This window comes from Pseudopipra pipra, chromosome 3 (assembly GCF_036250125.1).
Source record: "Pseudopipra pipra isolate bDixPip1 chromosome 3, bDixPip1.hap1, whole genome shotgun sequence".
NCBI classification, from domain to species: Eukaryota; Metazoa; Chordata; class Aves; order Passeriformes; family Pipridae; genus Pseudopipra; species Pseudopipra pipra.
In genome coordinates this window covers 42,417,348-42,432,678 of record NC_087551.1, presented here as the reverse complement: position 1 = coordinate 42,432,678, position 15,331 = coordinate 42,417,348, and the positions used below count along the sequence as shown (strand labels likewise).

The 15,331-nt window shown below is 36.9% G+C and overlaps 1 protein-coding gene across 1 annotated transcript in view; it reads right to left on the bottom strand.

The window, feature by feature from the left end:
• GALNT2 (polypeptide N-acetylgalactosaminyltransferase 2) overlaps nucleotides 1-15,331 on the bottom strand; it is a 92,920-nt gene that overhangs the window by 10,780 nt on the left and 66,809 nt on the right. The window contains exons 8-11 of the mRNA XM_064648843.1: nucleotides 11,106-11,193; nucleotides 7,233-7,320; nucleotides 6,582-6,685; nucleotides 1,199-1,325 (exon numbers count right to left, since the gene is read on the bottom strand). Of these exons, the coding sequence (XP_064504913.1) occupies nucleotides 1,199-1,325; nucleotides 6,582-6,685; nucleotides 7,233-7,320; nucleotides 11,106-11,193 (407 nt within the window). The remainder of the gene's footprint in view (nucleotides 1-1,198; nucleotides 1,326-6,581; nucleotides 6,686-7,232; nucleotides 7,321-11,105; nucleotides 11,194-15,331) is intronic.

Genomic DNA, 15,331 nt, shown 5'->3' with positions numbered 1-15,331 from the left:
TTTTCCCGTAAGTACTATTATTAATTTTTCACTGCAGCATAAAATACAGATCTCAAAGAATAGGGGAGCAGGAAAAAACCCTACTATAACTAGTGGAAGAAAGAGGACAGTGACTTTATTTTAGCAGACTATTGAATTCACTAAAGTCACCTTGGTGGTATAATCAACATGGAAGGGAAGAATGACACCCTAAGGAGATTCCTCAGTCTAAAGTGAATCACAAGTCCAAAAATATCAGGAACATTCTTATAAATTTAAGAACATCTGCATTCTCTGTGTTGCTTCATGTTAAACGGAGTTTGGGCTCCATATCCCTTCAAGGGTAAAGAAACAGTTTTATTTCCAGCTCCAGAATCTTCAGCAGAAACTTGTACTTCTTCACCCCCTGAGCACTATGCATTCTCTAAACCATTCTCTAAACCAAAACCTACAGTGATTCTTCAGCTATAGCTGATACAGCTTTGATCAAAACGTCCACCACAGTCACATAATACTTTTATCCACATTAATTAAAAAACACTATGAACATAAATCAGCACTGCTATTTTCACTTTAAAAAAGAGAAACTGAGGAGATAGCTCTGCTACTGCTGCGCATTGTACCAACAGCAAAATTAACCAGCATAATAATCTAATCCCTTAAAACTGCAGTTTCTTTGGTCTATAGAAAAAGCATCTTCAAACACAGCACCAGAAAGGCAAATGAGAGAGAATGAAGTTGCTAACAGACTGGCACAAATATCAGAATCAGTCTACATAATCATTTGCATCTCACATACTGACCATGCATTAACAAAAAGCAAGCACGTTCATAACTTATTGTATTCTGGCTCTTAATGAACAATGAAACTGTTTCTATAAAATGAAGTTTTATGATACAGTTCTGAAAATAAAGCCTTCTTTAAAACCAAATAAACAGAAAGTGCTCAATAGTGATGGAACGCCAAGCTAAGCATTTCCTTCTTTTACAGATTCCCAGTCTGGGTCCACTAGAAGTTTCCCTCTTTCAACTCAGATTCTTCTCCCAATCTATAATAACTGCCTCAAAGTCATTAATTTATTTTAATTAATATTTTTCTATGATAGATAATATTGCATATATTTCTAAAGATGAGATCCCTAAAAGGAAATTACTGCCACCTGCTGATCATCTGAAGAAATCCAAAACATTGCTATTTAGCTGAAGCCTTAACAGTTACCTTGCAAACACGGTACCACTCCCACCAGGAAACGTGTAAGGATGCTGTTTGCGGAATACGTGACCCACTCTGCTGCAAGGGATGATTTCTAGGCTCCCACCACATTGCCAAACTCTGAAGGAGATCTCTGAAATAAAAACAGGAATGAAAGACCAACATCATAAAACACTGTAATTTTGTAGCATACTATTTACAGAGAAGGCTTTTAGTGACTATTGCTGAGAAGATCAGTAAGGCAGTTTTCTGATAAATTCTAGGATAAACAAAGGCATAACTGAGCATTTCTGCAAGGTCATGAGAAATAATCATATTAACTTGGAAGCAAAACTGTATGTTTTCTCCTATCTGAAGTTACCAGAATTCCCCAAATCCATAAACCATGATGTGATTTGCCAGAGTGAGTTAAGTGTATGTATACTATTGCTATGCTCTGCCTGAAGGGTAAACAACAGTAGGTACACTTAACAGATAAATTAGTGATCTAGCTTTTAATAAATTTTTTCAGCTGAAGATAGAATAACACAGTGGACAAAAATCAAGGCATAATGAAACAATCAATAGATTCAAGCTCCTAACTTATTATAGTACATAAGCAAAAACTCCCAAACACTGGCTGTAGAAGGAGTTATATCAAGTCAATCTTGACTTGAAGATAGACCAAATAAAGACAAAACAATCATAAATTGAAGGTTATGGACAGTACACTTCTAAGCCAATCCAGTGATCTGAACCAATTAGTGATGACAAGAAGGTCTAGAAATATTTATACACTTTTCTCAACTTTGGCCTTTGATAGCAGAAGTCACCTACTACTGACAGAACGTTTCCTCATTCATTCCAACTAAGTGCAGTAAGAAGGGTGCTTCCAGTAGCACTGTTTCAATTTTGATGATTCCCCCTTTAGTCCAGCAGCTGTTGCTAGACAGCCTTAGTTTCAAGCCTCTTCATAATCACTCTTACCACAGACTTAAAAAAATGGTCTGTCCAGAGAAATAAAAATAAATAAATATATAAAAGAGGTGCTGTGATTTCAGCAGTGCAAGTTAACTGCCGTTATTCTTGATGGTCTCTGCTTGCACAAGGATCATTTCCTATTTGTTTTATTTCAGTGACAAATTCTGACGTGTAGGGGTCAAGTAGGCATATTCATGTACCTTAGACAGTCAACATAGTCCAATCTATAGACAGATTATCCTCCAAAATATGAATGACTGTACTGCCCTTGACAGTAACTTACAGTCTTGATTTTCCAGTTGAATTTATGTAGAACAACAGGCAAAACTGATTTTTAAAGCAAAGATGACATTCACTCTGTACATTTTTCAGAGCACTGACTTCAGTATTGCACCTCTTATTTTGAGAATGAAAAAAAATCACAGTAAATGACTGGTTGCTGCTAAAGAAGTTAGAAACATAAAAGTGCTTTTGCTACTACAAGATTAAATTATACATGGATAGAAGACTTTAGGCTTTTCCATATCTAGCTCAAATTTGGTCCCATGTTGTTCAAACAGTGAAAGCAAAAGGGTAATAGCTTTCTTGTACCATTTTGAAGCATTATTTATGGAGTTCTGCTATAAAGTTCAGACAGTTATTAGCCCAATATGAGGGGATACTGCACTCAGTAAGAACAGCCTAGTGAAAGACGACAGAAAGATCTGATCAAAGACAAAGGGTTTTGCATTAGACAAGCAAGTGCAGACTAAATGCTTGAAATATAGTATCAAACTTATTTAAGTGTTAGTAAATACATGCCTCTGAAAGAGATGGACTGAAATCCTAGTTAAAAATAAAGGTCAATGCCGTATGCCTCAAGCTCACTTTTTAAAAAGATTCATCTGAAGGTTTAATCCAAAAAGTCACTGTCATCTATTAAATGTATGTAGACATTGAAATAGTATTTTTGTTTTACAAGTAAGTTAGAAATGTTTTGTGTCAATTTTTTTCATTATTCATAGCTTCCTTTACTGTGTACAATAATTTCATTAATTCTCCCTCTATAAATTCCCAGAAACGTATTATAAAATATAAAATATACAGAAATGTATATTTTCCAGCACCTTAAATTGGGAAGAATCACAAAAAAAGATGAAAATTATTACAAATAGCTCTATGGGAAAGGCAGCAAAAGGACTAGCATACAGGGAGAAGCAAACTAATTCTTATTTGCACCAACATGGCTTCTAAAGCCTGCATAGATTTTTAAAGAAAAAAAGAATATACAGCATCTAAAATCCAAAACAACCCCACAATCTCAAGGCCAGACTGAATCGGGCTCTGAGCAACCTGGTCTAGTAGAAGGTGTCCCTGTCCATGGCAAGGGGGTTGAAACTAGATGATTTTCAAGGTCCCTTCTAAACCAAACCATTCTATTATTCTATGAAGCTCCCTGTTATAGGTTAGAAATCCAAAGGGGGGGGGAATTTTTCTTCCCCCTGCCCCCACTGTAGGAAAGACCAAGTTTGAATGGAAAGGGGGGCGATTGGCTTTACAAAGGACCTAGTTGCCGAGCTGCATTCCTACCAAATGGCCCATCAGAGACTGGAGAGAGGAGTTTTGGGGAGGAGCTGGTCCTCCTCACAGAGGAGAGGACAGATTGCTGAGTTTTGAATGGAGACGGGGTTTTGAATGGAGACGGGTTTGCATTTGGAGAAAAAAGCCTAGAGGCCGGTCTTTCTGGCTTCTCCTCCTGGTCAGCCCTGACCTCTGGCCTCAACTTGCTTGCAAGCTGCCTTTGCCTCCAGCCTGAACCTGCTGTGTTTTCATCGGAGAGCTTTGTGCTCACTGGGAGAAAAGGAGGAGCCTTGAAACATCATCATCTGAGAACAACAGTGAGTTCTGTGGGGGTGGACTGTTTTCCCTTCTGCCCTTCTTCCACTGGGGGAAGGGTCCCCGTTTTCTTTTCAGCTTGTCCGCGATCCGAGACCCCCCCAGAGCCCTCCCTGTGCAGTGACCGCCAGGGCCCGACAGCGCCCCCTGCAGGCCAACACAGAGCACTGCAGGCTCTGCACCTCCAGCGATCCAACAGCGCCCCCTGCCGGCCGTGATTAGAACCGTGCTAAAGACAGAGAAGTATTCAGACTTTTCCTTTGGTTTGAAGGGGACTTTTGGGTACAGGACTATTGTCTAGGGGTGTTTTTTTGTGTTCTGTTACTGTTCTTGCCAACATACATATATCTTTTAATAAAGGGTTGTTATTTCTTCTTTTTCTCTACACTTCCTCGATTAGAGCCCCCTTAATTTTGGATTTACAATTGCTGAGAGAGAGGAGTTTGGTCTGTCTCATAACTCATCCTCTTTAGCAAACATTCCAGTCTCATCAAACTGAGACACTCCCTTAAAGCATCTTCGTCACACTCCAACAGTGGGAGGAGAAATGCTACTATTGTAACAATTTCAGCGGATGTAGTTTGTAATTGAAAAGGCAGAAAGAGCATGTAAAAAATTCTTTGATATTATATTACACCTCTCTAACAGATTTGTTCTATGTATTATAGTGTGTCATCAGTAGAGAAGGCAGGGAATGTCTTAATAACAAAAATTAATAGGAAAATTAATTACAAAATTAATAAGAAAAGCACAGATTTTCAAATTAGACCCAAACCTTCTAATAGTCCACCCAGTTCTCCAGCGTACTCTTATTCTCCTAGGCTTAAGAAAAAGCATCATGAAGATGGTAAGAATTAGAGTTTATGATTTGAGACAAGCTGAACTAACCTTGATCCACATTTCATACAGCAAACATGTGTTATCAGTCACATTTAGCAACAGCCTGAAAATGCACCTATCTTCATGGTAATTTGGCCAATTTAGGCAAAATACTGCAGGCCCATCTTGAAATTTGTCAAATTTAGACTACACTAGCATGTGAACAAAACCTCATATAAAAGCTGCCCTGTACATTCTTGGGAAAAAAGCTAACTTTTGTAAAATGAATAAAATGTGCAGAATTATTTTGCAAGTCCATTTAGCAGTTTATTTGCATATAATACTGATCCATCGATTCAGAGAGCCTGGAGGCCTGACAAGTGTGCACGTTAAATTTTAAACTGTACATCACAGATTTCCAGTATCTGGTGTATGTGCCATTTATATCATATGCCATGTGGGTTTTACTTGTCTTCAGTTAGTATGACAGCTAGGAAAAAACCATTAGCTGCCTTCTGCCTGCTTTTCAGGAATCCCTAAGTCTCCATCTCCTCCTTCCTGTGGAGGAAGGGGACCAGAATGCAGCAGGAGCAACATAAACAGCTTTTTGCACCCTTGAGTGAGGAGCCATTGCTTGTGCCCTTTCCTGCTATCAAGGCCTCAATTATCAAAGCATAAACATAGTTGATAAATGTTCAGAAAAAATTCAGTTGCTCAAGTACATGTTTGTAGCTAATCAAATATTTAAGCGCTCTAGTGGCAAGAGTGGTTTTCAGAGTGAATAGGAGCATTGCTGTAGGAAATTTATCCAATGACTTGGCAGGACGTTTAAAAATGACAAATTATTGTACTTATATTAATACGATTTAGCAATTTACAGCCAGAATAGTGAAGAAACAGAAACACGGAATGTAATTGTTCAGAATACCTAAAAGGATTCTTCAAGTACTGCACAGGATGGTCAGAGACAGGACTGTAGGGATGCCTCTTCCAACCTTAGTGCATTACAGTAGTGTTAAACATTTGGTTACTGTATCTCCATACTTAGTGTGCTGCATACAGCAGAAGTTTCCTTGTAGACCAAGCATATGCTTAATGCATATGCAGATTTCAGTAACTCAAAATACTCACAGGTTTTTACAAGTTTGAGGTATTTTAGGATTTTGTAGCTGGCACGTGCAGTAGAGAAGCTTCTATCATTAGAACTTTTCCTAAAACACACTATTTGGAACGTTTGAGATGCATCTCTACTCGGAAAAACTACACTAATGACAGACTGGAAGTCTCGAGAAGTTTTAGAATTCTGCTGCTTCCAAATCTTTTTTTGTTTTCACACAATTATACCAGTCTTAACTGGAGAAAAACTTTGTTCAATACTGTAATGCAAATAGCCAAAAAAACCCAAACCTACTAATGCCAGATTTAGCCAGCATGTCAAAGCAGAAGTGGCTAAAGCACAAGTTCTTTCAGGCCCTCCTCCCTCTTGCTTAAACCTCGCTCACTTAAACATCTGAAAATAAGGAATTACAGAAAAAATGCCTTCTCAACCATCATTATCTCCTAGGGCTATAGCAGCAACATAAAACTACAAAACTCACTAAGTTTAGATGTCAGGCAATATTCTATTGCAAAGGTTAAGAAACAGAATCAGGAAAACCATGACTCTGTGACAGTATAGGCAATGACAAAACCTGTTCTCTTTCAAGACTGATCAGAAGGTAAACAATATACATACCTAAGTTTTCTCCACCCCAAACATCCATCATCATGTCATACTTTCCTAATTCTTCAAAATAGGATTTGTCCATCACAAATAACCCACCAGCTATCATAGGTGTCCTAAACAAATAAGAAAAATTAAATTAGATACTTACAGAACCATGAACTGGGGGTCACTATTATTTGCGCATCAAGGCTAATATCCCCTTGAAAAAACTGGCAATGCTTTTGAATGCAACTAATTTTGCATCTATCACATCAAATGTTGTCTGCACTCATTTCTATGGCATATACAGTGCTATTGCCACTTTCTGAGCAGCTTCAAAATTCCCATTTGGTTCGCAAGTTTTTTATGTAAAGGGTGGCAATTTGTGACAACAATAAAACATTAAAACCAATGCCGTATTTTTAGTCCTCAAAATATATAAACTTTAAACAAAGTGACATCTACTTTTTCTTAAGGGTAAATAATTTACCAGTGTGTTTTAAACTATTTTTTAAAATACAATTTATTTCTGGGAGTCTCACAAGGCTCCATAAATATGAATGAAATTTCAATATTGATGAAAGCTATAGTAAAGATCCTCTTTCAGATTCAGAGATGATGATTTCTAACTATCTTTAGTTGCAAAATTAGTCTAGTCGAGAAGTGGTGGTACAGACATACTTTATGGGAGCAACGGGATTTCCTTGTCGTGCTCTTCTTTGCTCTGGTGTCATGTAATCCCACTTGAATACAAGGTTCCAGTCAAAGCCTTCAAGAAGAAAAATAGGATGTTAAAAAGACCGCGGTCATCATTCAACTTTTAGTAACAATATTGACTGAAAACATGGGGAATTAAAAATTTAAACTTGTACAAATTTCTGGGTAGAAAACAAATAAGTAGGAGACCAGGTAAATAGTACAAATTTCTGGGTAGAAAACAAACAAGTAGGAAACCAGGTAAATAAGCTGACTGGACAACAAAAAAAGAGTAATCAAATAACTTTGATTTCTCTTGTCATCATCTATCACACAAAATAAGAAACCCAGTCAACAAGTGACAAATAGAACATCATATGAAGATCTTCCAATCTTTACAAATGCTCCCAACACTTTTTACTGCACTTCCACTCTTAATAAGTGATCACATATTTATGTTTGCACAGCCTTTATGCAGTACTCTTGGTGCTCTATCAGCAAGAGCACTCTATCATGAAGGTCACAACAAGTTACGTAGGTCCCACTTACCTTCTTAACATTCATTCAACTTCTTACTTTCCCACTGTCTTTTTAAGTGCATCATTTTTTAAACCTAAGGCAAGTGCTAGAGCACCAAAATCTTAGCTTATGCATGTACATAAAAGTGTGTACACACAGCAACAGCTGGTCTGGTCCTGTCATGAGTTAAGCACAGAAGCCCATAAAGGTCACTAGAACAGACATGATCAGTAGGTCACCTATAGCAGCTTCCTGCCTAACAACCATTAAATTAACTCCTTTAGGCAATGATACAGAGCTGGTATAAGACAAACCTCTTATAGGAAACACTTTCATAACAGTTTTTGTGCTGGGTTATGCCCATAAGCATGAACATTTATTAAAAAAACTGCACAAGGTCCTTAGCCCTCTCCCAGTACACCTAGAAAAGCAGCCTTGCAGAGTCTGCCTGCTGCCAAACACATTTAGATCCTGTGAGGTCATATAATGAATGATTTCCAGATTTCTGGTGCACAGATGTCAATACTTTTCTTTCTCCAGCATAAAGATAAAGAAATTATTTTGTGGGGAAGTGGAGAAAAAAGCTGAAGTAAACAGACAACAATTACAGTCATACAAACTATCTGTCTGCATCTGTAAAGGTGCATACTAATGACTGATGTAGAAAGTTGAAAATAAAGCAGTTTTCATTGTAACTCACAAGATACTTAACACACACAATACAGAAATTATCCTGAACAGTCTTTACAGCATGTATGCCAGCTCTTTCTCTACATGTTTGAGTATTTCATCAAGTGTTGCACTGTAAAAATGAAAGACTGTCTAACTACTTCAAAACTCCAAGTAGCAAAACAGTAAAATGGCTACAACCCACAGTACTGCAAAGCCTCCAGCAAGAAGAGTAAAATGAGTTCCAGTATTTCCATGTGGTTAAAAAGTCACATTTCATCACACATACCCAGCAAAATTACTTGCATCTGGGAGAACTTGAAAATTCTACTGTTCTCCAGCAAAAGCAGAGGGATAGAGTTACCATATACTCCAGTGAACACAAGGGGTCTCTTTTGGAACACAGCACTTTCACAAACTGAACAAGTGTATTAATTCTCTGCCCATTAAAAACTGTTTTTCCGTCTCCATTTTCACAGACTCTGGGAAAAATCTGCTCTCAATGAGATAGTATCAGTAACTCTGTAAAAGGAATATTTTTAAACACAAGTGCATACCCAATATGAAATTCTATCCAGTGTAAACTGCATCACAGGCATACTCTAAATTATTAGATCTCAGTTAACTACAGTTTATTCCAATTATTTCAGTATTTCTCAGTGTGGCATAAATGCCTTGCAAACTCCCCCCCCCCCAAAAAAAAAAAGTGTAACATGAAATGCATGGATTTAGTATTGGCCAGACTTGGGAATTATTTCAGACATGTCCACTTAAAAAAAAATTGTGTACCATTTGCTAGGTTGCTTGTCTTGGGTGATTAAGTCCTTTCAAAACAGACCAGGCACAAATGCTGTCCCAGCTGTTTCAGCTCTCCATGCTTCAGCCACACAGACACTGTATCTAAGGTTGAAAGCATAGACTGGTTTCCATGTTTAGACTTGGCCTCAGTGAAAGTGTTCTGTGATGCCAAATGCTGTAGTGCCTCTAACATGGCAATCTGTCCTCTGGGAACTGACAAGAAATATATTATTCATATTTCAACTGACCCTCAAATAGCTTGAAAGGTTGGTATGTGCAAAATTTCTATTAATGTTAAAAAAAACAACCGAGTTTCTCACTCCTCAATCCAGAAAGTACATAGACTTCATTCACTTTAAAAAATATTAAAACTCCAATCTATTTCTATTGTGTACAAGGAGAGAAAATGAGTACTGAAAAGAAAGAGATGAATGAATTGGGAGACATCGTTTCAAAGATAAAGTGTGAAGAGCAGTAACAAGAGAAACAATCTCTCAATCTTCTCGCACTTCACTTGGGAAGAATTTAAAGAGCATAAAACCAGCAGCAACCTATCTAAGGTTTCAAGGAAAGAATTCCTCCTCCTACTGCAGACAACAGTAAAAGCCACATAATGGTATAGAGATTTCTGTACTCAAAGTTTAATGAATAGACTGGGTAAAGGCCTTAAGGTTTAGTAATGCTGGCACACAGAGAGTAGCACAGAACTATACGTTAGGATACTGTGAATATATGCACCATATAGGTGTCATTTCAAAACATTAATAAGAAGGATATAGAACCTCCCACCTCCAGATCACTGATGAACTTGTAGCATATGCAACATTATGCAAATATTGCTTTTATTTTAGTTAACTGGAACAACACTTCATGACCAGTTAGAGACCAGAACCTAAAAGAACAGGCTTGAAAATGGCTTTTGGCTTCCTCACTCAAGAAAGTTCATTCAGAAAAAGCCAAAACACTGTGAGAAGAGCACTCTAATTTTTATATCATGGCTCATCTCATATCTTTATGCAGACGGTTCAGTTTCCAGGGTTGTGGGAACAATTATTTACAAATAATAGAAAAAAAGGGATAAGTGGGTAGAGAACAGCTGTTTTAAATACTAGATTCTTATTAGCAGTGAAAGAAGTTTTAAAAGCCTGTAATAAGTAAGGATTTTAGCATGTAGTTGCCTTCTCCCTCTTTGGAAAAGAAGAGGGGAGGAATTTTTGGTATTTATTTTTATTTAGGGCTTTACAAGTCAACAGTTTATACTAGCTACACATATCAAAACTGTAGTTTTTCTAAACTCAATTTAACAGGGAATTTTTTAATGGCAAAGATATAAACACTAAAAATTTTCATGGTATGTTAGTCTCTTCACAATTACAGATCACGGCTAACAAACACTTATTTCTTTTAAACACATTCCAAAGTTTTCTGTTTATTCAGAAGAGTTGAATTTTTTAAGCAAACGAGCATCTTGAAACAAACCTCATAGACACTGCATTGTTGATGGGCTTCTAAACTAGTGAGCAATTAAAGCCTATCTTATCTAAAATGAGAATGACAAGCTCTGACTATAAGCTTCTTCTGACATTTACACAACCCTACAAGCATTGGAGCGAGTCTTACATAGTCTTACATACTGGTAAAAGGCAGCATAAACTTACAGGAAATAGTATAACAAAGATGAACTGTTTTAAAGCAGAGAACAATAAGGCCAATTAAAATCCAAGGCAAGAAACAAATGACCTACAGAACTTAGAACTAGATCTATGACAGCGAAGAGCGGTATGTTAATTGCCCATTCCACAACTGCAGTGATTATGAGTTTTGATTCTTGATGCTTTTTTTTAAAATCTGTATTCCAGTACAGGTACATACCGCCTTTTAAATCAGCTGACGCCCCCACGTACTGGAAGTTGTCCATATTAATTACATCAATAATGGGAGACACAACTCTGGTCTTGTCCTAAAATAAATATTAGAAAGTAATATTGAAATAATGAAATCAATATATAAAGACTCAGACAGGATGTGATGTTGAACAGTTCAGCAGGATTCAATTAGCATGTCTCCCCAGCTCTCCCTCTACTTCAGCTTACGGCTCTGAACAGTCACTGCTGTGAACAGCATTGCTCAGCATTGCTTTAGAAAGCAGAAACCATACGATATGACTGGAAATCCTCCTTCTATTCTAGGCTACTTATATTCAAGTAAGCCCCCTCTTCTGACTTGCTCTTGAAGAAGGCAGCAAACTTGTAGTTCTAAAAGGAGTCGAACAAACAGCACTTCTATTCTTACTTTTAAAACCAGCTCAAAGAAAAGAAGCATCCAGGAAATTCATATTTTCCACAACAAGTCTCAAGCCATGCAGTGTACTATGGTCCTATTATTTCAACCTTTAAGGAAGACTTAGGCCTTTCTGCAATCAGAAAAGTCTCAGGTTAATGCCAACCCATTTCACACTAGAAGAATTACACTTCAATACTAGAAACTCAGACAGGAAAGAGAACCTAAAAAGCACCTCAAACTAACAAATGCTCTTAATTTCCAGCAGCCAAGATTCCAGTGGTACAGATAACCGCACTCCTCTGTCCAACCGTGGTCTCGTATACTATTCTGAGCCATGTTAATTTCTTTAGCTGATGTTTTTGCCAAAATAGTTTAAGAACAAAAATCTTTCCAACAACTCCGCATGCATCATCAAGTAGGATCACAAGACCTCAGTACTCTAAAAAAAGACTCATCTAATGTTAGAAATGCAGTATCATGGTTAAGCCATTTTGTCTCCATGGCTTACTGCTTGAATTCAAAACAGAAGTTTTGAGCTGCACAATTTAACATCATTCAGAGAGCAGATAACTTCAGAACACTGTATCATCAAATCTGTGAATATAAAAAAAATTTTTTTAACAAACCGAAGATGTTTTGGTAACCTCTGTTATAGAGAAAGTGTTCTCAAGGTTAAAAAAAAATCACCTAAATGTCACAATTTTAAGAATTTATTTTATAAGTACATATTCAAACAACAACATATATATTCTAAACAGTGGTTCAGCAATGTATTTCCCTTGCTAATCAGTATTATACAGATCAGATTGAGCCAAACTAGCATGAGAATAATTTGAGTTCATAAGAAAAGGCTTAAAAGCAAATCTTAGTCAAATGCTTTGCTTGGTCCAATACGGATATTTAACACTCATTTTCTTTTATTGAGCCTTAACTATTCAATCTGTGCTGATTTTAATAAACCCTAATTTTATAAATGGCATTTACTAGTTCATTCTGCATGAGTAAGCAAAAGGTCACGAACTTCTTTATCAGCCAAAAGAAAAATCCAAGCAAACTTAAGAGAATCCAAGCTGAAGACTATGCTAAAAGCTGAAGACAGTATTCATACCTACATTCCCTTTTAGTATCACCACAGGTATACTACCCAGGCCCAGTATCTGTTTTTATGAAGATGGATTATAACACCTAATCTGGTCTGCTACTAAGTATTAACTAGTTTGGTCTAAAGCAAAGTAGAAACACAAACAAAAAAGGCCAACCTGTCCTATTTCCCCATCGATCACATCTTTAGCTCCTGTTCCTATTAGCAGTAGCCTCAAGCCCAAGTTTGCAATGGTAAGAACACAGTATTGGTAACTGTGTTGTACTTGGGAGGCAATTACAATTTACTGCACCCTCACTGCAAAGTACTGCATATATGTACCTTCCTATATCACTGAAGTGCTTCGGGTGTACCCACGCCCTTATTTTAGGCATTCTGTATAGAGTGACAGAATTAATAAACTCCTTTAAATAAAGACTGATGAGGCAGAAGATATCCAGCCTATTCAGTTATTCACAAGTACCCATGAGCATAAAATACAAAAATGAAAGCACCTTTCCCTTTCTTTCTTTCTTTCCTTAGCTGAAACTGCGACAGCTTATAAATCTATGCCCACCTCTAAAAACATTTTTTGACAAAAGTTTATGTTTCTCAAATGGTTCTACTTGGCAGGGTTGAACCTGATGGTAAAAGTTGCCCAAGTCATCAGGTGTCACATTAGGCAGAGATTCATTTAAGCTTCAAGTTATCTCTGCTGTGCCAAGTAAGCAGGGAGCATATTGTGTCTGTACATTTGGGATTTCCTCAGGCTTTTACTTCTGGTCTGATTAGTTCTATCAATATCAGTGCGACAACACACTAACATTATTTGCTACACCTAACATTATTTAAACAACTCCCAGTTGTTTCTCTGACAGCCAAATACCCAGGTTGTGTGCATTCAGTTCCATATATAATCCTCACATTGTTGATTTGGAACCATGCTGTTCCTTCTATGACTTGAAATTACAGATTTACTCACTAGCAAAGCAGAGAAAAGATTTACACATTCTTAAGCTGATGCTTCACAGAGCATTATGAAGTTGTTAATGCAGAGACTGGTAAAAAAGAGCTTGCGGGTCTTCAAATTACAGAGAGTTCACTCATTTAAAACACTAAAAAGCAGCTGCTCCTTTTAATCACACCATGGATAAATAAGTACCTTGCTTTAGGATAATTTAACATAGAAATCTTTGGTCTCCTAATGGAAGACACAATTGGAAAACCACATACTTCTTGATGAGGATAATGAAAAGAAATAGCCTGCGAATACTGCAGGTCTCTAGTGCCTGAAAACTTGTAGCAAGCTATTTCATCTTAATATTTCATAAGGAAGTTATGAATGCTCTAGAGACTCAGATTTTATATATTGTTCTCATAAACCATCAAAAATTATCCTCAAGATTCTGCATACATTGCTTCCTCCCCTCTAAAAATTTCAGGACACTTCAAAGATTAAGCTTCACAACACTCTTAAGAGAAAATATAAATATTTTCCTTTTAGCATTATGCCAGTTAAAAGTTGATTCATTCAAAGTCACAAAAATTTGAGATGGATATGAAAAAGGAAACCACAGCTCATTTCTTAATCTTAGTTATTCCTTCAAGATCTTCTTTGTTTAAAAATATCTTCCTGAAAGTGATAAAGGATTTATAGCTATTCTATGAAAACAGATGAGTTCAGTTCTCTACCAGAATCTTTCAATTTATTTTGTTTATATAACTGCTGTATTATTAGAAAAAACCAAAGTGTTTAGAAATCTGAAATGGAAAAAGCCAACTAGACAAGTGTCCATGAAATCACTAGTAGTTACAGATGTTTTCAGGATTGTATATATTTATTACTTAGGTTGACATTAGGAATTAAAGGGTTAACCTCCACAGTCTCATCATTTAATCATACACACACACAAAATCTAGAGGGCATAGAAGGTAGCCTTAGGAAATCAGGCAGAAAACCATTCTCCACGAAGGAGAAAAGAAGATATACCAGCTCCAGGTTACAGAAATATGTGTACACGCGTTGAACGCTAAAATATTCACCTTGCGTGTATGTTGTTTCTGCTTTAAGCATTTGCTCAAATTGCTGAAGAAAAATCCCTAGCACAGTCAGACCCCTCTAGGAATGCTAAGCAAGCATGGCCCATGAAAAAAAAAATACTCTAACCAGAAAACTATGGAAGAAAACTGTGGGATAGGATCATCCTCCAACTGAAGAGGAAAGCTCGATGTCTCAGATGTATGTCAGATGCACAGCTTTCTAAAGTGGTTACAGCACATCAGATAAGAGTACTGCAGAACTGACTCAATTCAGACTGTTTCTTGGAAGCTATAAATTTTTATATTGTAACACACACACAACTAATCTCCCACAGAAAAACTCCAACAGAACTAAATGCCAAGCAGGCAATTCTGGAACAAAAGAAAAAAAAGAAAAAAAAAAACACACTTTCCACCAGATATATAACAGATGCAGCAGTGCATCAGAAAACATTCTATTAATGAACAGTAGCCCTGACCTGAAAAAAGTTACCTGTGAGGCCAGATCAAAAAGCAGTTCACATCTACTCAGCTTCTTGTCACTGAGACTATCAAGAAAATGCTGCCAATTAACATCAAGTAACATACTGTCTGCACTGTGAGCAAATAACAAAGAACTATCAAATGCTATATGTAAACATTATCCATGCCTTAAGTATTTGAACAAGCAGAAAGCTTAGAAGCTACTTTATCA